General features: G+C 43.5%; 1 protein-coding gene across 1 annotated transcript; it reads left to right on the plus strand.

Moving 5' to 3' along the window:
* Positions 1-2,474: 2,474 nt before the first annotated feature.
* Positions 2,475-3,404, plus strand: LOC141130102 (uncharacterized). Its single transcript, XM_073618061.1, has 2 exons — positions 2,475-2,770; positions 2,861-3,404. The coding sequence occupies exons 1-2, from the start codon at positions 2,475-2,477 to the stop codon at positions 3,402-3,404; spliced, it is 840 nt and encodes a 279-aa protein (XP_073474162.1).
* The last annotated feature ends 2,935 nt before the right edge of the window (positions 3,405-6,339 follow it).

The raw sequence follows: 6,339 nt of genomic DNA on the forward strand, positions 1-6,339 counted from the left end.
CAGCTAGCAGAATGCCTGCCTGTGGTATTAATAGGATCAGAAGAAGCACACCAGCACTTGTCTTCAGGTAGCTATAGGTGCAACTGTGCAGGGGTACACAGTACACTAACTGTAAATACTTCAAGCTGCCTGCCTGTGGTATTAATAGCATCAGAAGAACACCAAAACTTGTCTTCAGGTAGCTATAGGTGCAACTGTGCAGGGTACACAGTACACTAACTGTAAATACTTCAAGCTGCCTGCCTGTGGTATTAATAGGATCAAAAGAAGAACACCAGCACTTGTCTTCATGTAGCTATAGGTGCAACTGTGCAGGATACACAGTACACTAACTGTAAATACGTCAAGCTGCCTGCCTGTGGTATTAATAGAATCAGAAGAAGAACACCAGCACTGGCCTTTAGGTAACTATAGGTGCAACTGTGCAGGGGTACACAGTACACCAACTGTAAATACTTTAAGCTGCCTGCCTGTGGTATTAATAGGATCAGAAGAACACCAGCAATTGTCTTCAGGTAGCTTTAGGTGCACACTGTGCAGAGGACACAGTACACTAACTGCAAATACTGCAGATGCCTGCCTGTGGTATTAATAGGATCAGAAGAAGAACAACAGTACTTGTCTTTAGGTAGCTATAGGTGCAACTGTGCAGGGTATAAAGTAGACTAACTGTAAATACTGCATGCTGTCTGCCTGTGGTATTAATAGGATCAGAAGAAGAACAGCACTTGTCTTCGGGTAGCTATAGGTGCAACTGTGCAGGGTACACAGTACACTAACTGTAAATACTTCAAGCTGCCTGCCTGTGGTATTAATAGGATCAGAAGTACAACAGCACTTGTCTTCAGGTATCTATAGGTGCAACTGTGCAGGGTACACAGTACACTAACTGTAAATACTTCAAGCTGCCTGCCTGTAGTATTAATAGGATCAGAAGAAGTACAACAGCACTTATCTTCAGGTAGCTATAGGTGCAACTGTGCAGGGGTACACAGTATACTAACTGTAAATACTTCAAGCTGCCTGCCTGTGGTATTAACAGGATCAGAAGAAGAACACCAGCACTTGTCTTCAGGTAGCTATAGGTGCAACTGTGCAGGATACACAGTACACTAACTGTGAATACTTCAAGCTGCCTACCTGTGGTATTAATAGGATCAGAAGAAGAACACCAGCACTTGTCTTCAGGTAGCTATAGGTGCAACTGTGCAGGGGTACACAGTACACTTTTGCCTCGTTTCCACTGAGCTGATCGGTTCCGGTCGGTACAGTTTGAATGGCCTAGAATGGTCTGGTCTATTCTGGTGAGCATTTCCACTGCAAGTGGGACCACAAGGGGCCATACAGGGTTTAGAAAAAATGCCTAGTTTGATGTCATATTAGTGCGACAGGAAACCTGAGAATCAACAACAATGGAGGTCATCCAGCAGCTCATCTTTTCTCTAGTTGCCTTTTGGTTCTTCATATTTAAAAAACATGCCACACTGTATGAGAGAAGGTTGCGAGCGGCAATGAGAAACACAGCACAAAAGAAAACTTCTAGCTTGGATATGTAGCCGAGAGGCGAAGTACACCTTTGTGAGGCAAAGACAAAGACGGCAGCGCTATAGGGTAAGCAAATGACCCACCTACCTGACACACACACTGACCCACCTACCTGACACACACATTGACCTACCTACCTGACACACACACTGACCCACCTACCTAACACACACACACACACTGACCCACCTACCTGACACACACACACTGACCCACCTACCTGACACACACACACACACTGACCCACCTACCTGACACATACACTGACCCACCTACCTGACACACACACACACACTGACCCACCTACCTGACACACACACTGACCCACCTACCTAACACACACACTGACCCACCTACCTGACACACACACTGACCCACCTACCTGACACACACACACACACTGACCCACCTACCTGACACATACACTGACCCACCTACCTGACACACACTGACCCACCTACCTGACACACACACTGACCTATCTACCTGACACACACACTGACCTACCTGACACACACACTGACCCACCTACCTAACACACACACACTGACCCACCTACCTAACACACACACACTGACCCACCTACCTGACACACATACTGACCTACCTACCTGACACACACACTGACCCACCTACCTGACAGACACACTGACCCACCTACCTGACAGACACACTGACGTACCTACCTGACACACACACTGACCCACCTACCTGACACACTTACCAAGAATAATGAAAAATGTATATGTTGTATGAATATGTTTTTTTTGTGATCTGTTACCATCTGTGTTTTTTTTTTTTTAGATGCTTCTCCTCTTGTCAAAGCAGCGCCGTCGACCAGTCATTTGGGCTCTCCCCCGCGCCAATGAGTGGTGGGATGTGACCGTCCCAGGATTCACACACACACACAGTGGGTGCACAATTTCAGAATGTCTGAGGAAACGTTTTCATTCCTTTGTGCAAAGCTACGTCCAGCGATGGAGAAGCAAAACACCAACTTCAGAACCAGTTTGCCTGTGAGGAAAATAGTTGCCATTGTACTGTGGAAGCTGGCTACCAACAGTGAATACCGAAGTATAGGTCATCTTTTTGGTGTCAGTAAATCCTCTGTGTGCCGGTGTGTGCAGGACTTCTGTAAGGCTGTCTGCACATTGCTAGCTCCTGAAATTGTACATTTTCCGGGCAGGGAAAAACTTAAAGACATGGCTGACTACTTTGGGAACAGGTGAGGCCTTCCGCAGTGTGTTGGTGCTATTGATGGCTCACACATACCAATAATAGCACCACAAGAATACCACACTGACTACTTCAACAGAAAAGGCTGGCATTCCATCATCCTCCAGGGAGTAGTGGATGGAAAAGGACTGTTCTGGAATGTGAATGTAGGAGAGCCTGGGAGTTTGCATGATGCTCGGGTTCTAAGATTGTCCACATTTTGGGATTGGGTTTGCCAGGGAGGCCTGTACCCTGTTTGCACTAATAACATTTGTGGGGTGAATGTTGGCTATTATGTGCTCGGGGACTCTGCCTACCCTTTACAAAATTTGCTCCTGACACCAGAACAACAAATCTACAACAAGAAAACATCCAGGGCATGGGTCGTAGTGGAAAATGCTTTCGGAAGACTTAAGGGTAGATGGCAGTGTCTTATGAAGAGGAATGACAGTGACATTAAACTTGCCAAATCCATGGTGCTTACTTGCTGTGCTCTTCACAATCTTTGTGATAGTCATGGAGAAGACTTCCACCAGGATTGGAATACATCTTCAGAAGAGCCAGTACTAGAAATAGCAGCACAGGATATTGAAGAAGAGTGCAGTGAAATACGTCAGGCTCTGATTTGGCACCTCAATGTTTAATTTCTTACCATTCATTTTTAAAAGTTTTAATAAAGTATTACTGTATTGTTAATAAAGTTTTACATTAAATCAGACATACTCTAAAAAGTCTCTCATGTTTTTTATTTCACAAAAAAAACTTGTTTCTATATATTCTTGAAAGTCAAAATGTGAAAAATATATTTAAAATAAGCTTTTTTTACAAAAACTAAACATTTTTTAACAAAATGTGTACAAGTGTACAATTCCTGTGCTGCATGAAACGCCCTACTGTCTGGGTGGTGACCTGGGATCATGACTGGCTCCAAGTACTTGAACAAGCTGACCCAGGACACCAAGGAAGGCCTGGTTGAAGGAAGCCAACTGCTCCATCTGCTGCCGGGCGATTTCTGCCTCCTGGCGCATAGCTTCCTGTGCATCCTGACGCAGTGCCTGAAACCACCTCTCAGAAAGGTTCTCAATCCTTTCCAGCTGCCTTTCCTCTGATGCCCGCATATCCTCCATGACTGTGCGCAGATCCATCTGCAACCGTCTCCTTTCACCTGTAATATAGAAAAGACCAGAATAGTTTTTGGAAGCATCAGTCCCACCACTGTAACCCCCTTTCTCATCTACCCCATCAGACTGTATCCCCTGCTCTTCTGTCCCACCTCTGTTCCCCCTGATCTTCTGCTCCACCTCTGTTCACCCTGCTGAACCCCCTTCTCATCTGTTCCACCACTGTACCCACTGCACAACTTTTTTTTAATGTCATGTGACAGTGGTACTAATATGCAGCAAAGTCGGTAGCTTTATATATATATATATATATATATATATATATATATATATATATAGTTGAAGCCCTATGGCCGATACAGAATACGGATATGAACAACATAGATTTATGATAAGACTTACAACATGAAATGGACCTGAAGTGTGCCTTGGTCTGATGGCCGGCATACCAAATAAGGGGGTATACCCAAGATTAGAAATGCATATTGTGTAAGAGAAATGATTGAGAAATGCCCTAAAAAGGGGATGGGAGGGTGGGTATCACGCACAGGAAACCGACAAAGATCACAGGTGAGCCCCCCGGGCTCCTCCCATAAATTCAGGCCAGTATACTGGCCTTCTTACTTATGGTTGAAGCCATATGGCTGATACAGATATGAACAACATGGATTTATGATAAGACTTACAACATGAAATGGACCTAAAGTGTGCCTTGGTCTGATGGCCGGCATACCAAATAAGGGGGCAAAAACATTTAGGTAGGATTAAGTTTTTATTGGTTTAGTCTTGTTCATTGAGCGAGTTTGGTAAATGCTTGTGACATTTCCACCTGAGGATTGGGTATGTATCAGGCAAAGCAGTCAGACTTCCACCTGCCTAATCTCTTAATAACATGATGGGACCCCATGCCGAGATGCTGTCGAGGCTGCTCCGATACGGAAAGAGTAAAATGTAAACAATGTAAAAAATTGGTGCAGCGCTAATTAAAAACTAAACATCAAGGGATAATAAATGCAACAAAATATGAAGATGCCAATACGACAGAAAATGTCCTTAAAATAATATTCAGAAAGCAATAGTAAAGTCCAAAAAATCCTCCAAGCAAACGTGATATCATGCCGGTATAAATGACTGATGTGCCCTTCACCGATATCTAGAGAAGCCTCTCACCTGACGACCAGGACCCTTTAATTACAGAGGGTCATATAGGCATTCCCTTGCGGGTCATAAGGATGGATGACAATCCAAATCAGGGATCAGGAACTCCGTCATACATCGGGTGGAACAGATTCAGGAAAATCCCAATGGCATATATAACAGAAGAGGAACAACAAATAGTGCTCTCCGTTTGCCAAAAAATTATTAAAGGAATATAAAAATACACCAAAAAATGGAAAAAAGTGGAAGATATGTCCGCATCTATCACCCACTGCTCTGCGCCAGGTTTACTGAGAGATGTGATGTAGACAAAGCAGCTGCTTAAGTAAAATCAACAAATGTGTGTAGGCAATAAAATCATAGAGAACAAAATCATAAACCACCCGATGCCCAAAAAACATCTCTAGTCACTCATTGCAGCAGCGCTATGTGTTGAGATGGTCCAAACACATAAAGAAAACATTAGAAAAAAATATATATAATTAAGGAGATCCAGGAAAGTTCAAGTGGCTGTGGTCTATTGTAGTAGAGATCTTCTTTCACCAAGGATAATCACCACGTGCAGGGGACATCTCCCCAATGAAATTGCACTCACCAACGTCCGGAAGTGACGAAACGCGTCAAGGACGTAATTCACCGGAAGTGACGTGTGCGTTCCACGCACCCGAGAGGAACGAGGAAGTAGGCTGGCTTTAGTATCCAGTAAACGCTCCAGAGGACCTCCCGGGAGACGGGATAAGCAGGCACAGTGCACTTTTAACAAATGCTTGTTTTTATTGCATATCTGGTACGCATGTTAACTAAAGGGGGAATACTTTGAAATTTTGAATAAAGAATTGTTTTAGCAATATTACACTATATGGTTATTTCATTCCTCCCATATGTAATGCGGTATCATCTAAGAATATGACTGACATCTGGTGGTTGGATGAAGGAGAAGGGAAGCGTTTAATATAAAGGCTTATGTATGCTGATCTTTTGGTGAGTGCAATTTCATTGGGGAGATGTCCCCTGCACGTGGTGATTATCCTTGATGAAGGAAGCTCTCTACTACAATAGACCACAGCCACTTGAACTTTCCTGGATCTCCTTAATTATATATATTTTTTTCTAATGTTTTCTTTATGTGTTTGGACCATCTCAACACATAGCGCTGCTGCAATGAGTGACTAGAGATGTTTTTTGGGCATCGGGTGGTTTATGATTTTGTTCTCTATGATTTTTTTGCCTACATACAAATATAAAAATACACTTACATAGCAAGCACTTCTCAAGTGCCAGTGAAACTGCAATAGACGAT

The sequence above is a fragment of the Aquarana catesbeiana genome, linkage group LG02 (assembly GCF_042186555.1).
Source record: "Aquarana catesbeiana isolate 2022-GZ linkage group LG02, ASM4218655v1, whole genome shotgun sequence".
NCBI lineage: Eukaryota > Metazoa > Chordata > Amphibia > Anura > Ranidae > Aquarana > Aquarana catesbeiana.

What these genes read in the sequence shown, in the direction of transcription:
- LOC141130102 (XM_073618061.1), top strand. Translation starts at nt 2,475, where the DNA reads ATGTCTGAGGAAACGTTTTCATTCCTTTGTGCAAAGCTACGTCCAGCG. An exon ending in GCTGACTACTTTGGGAACAG is followed by an intron (nt 2,771 to 2,860) that starts GTGAGGCCTTCC and finishes CTACTTCAACAG; the next exon opens with AAAAGGCTGGCATTCCATCA.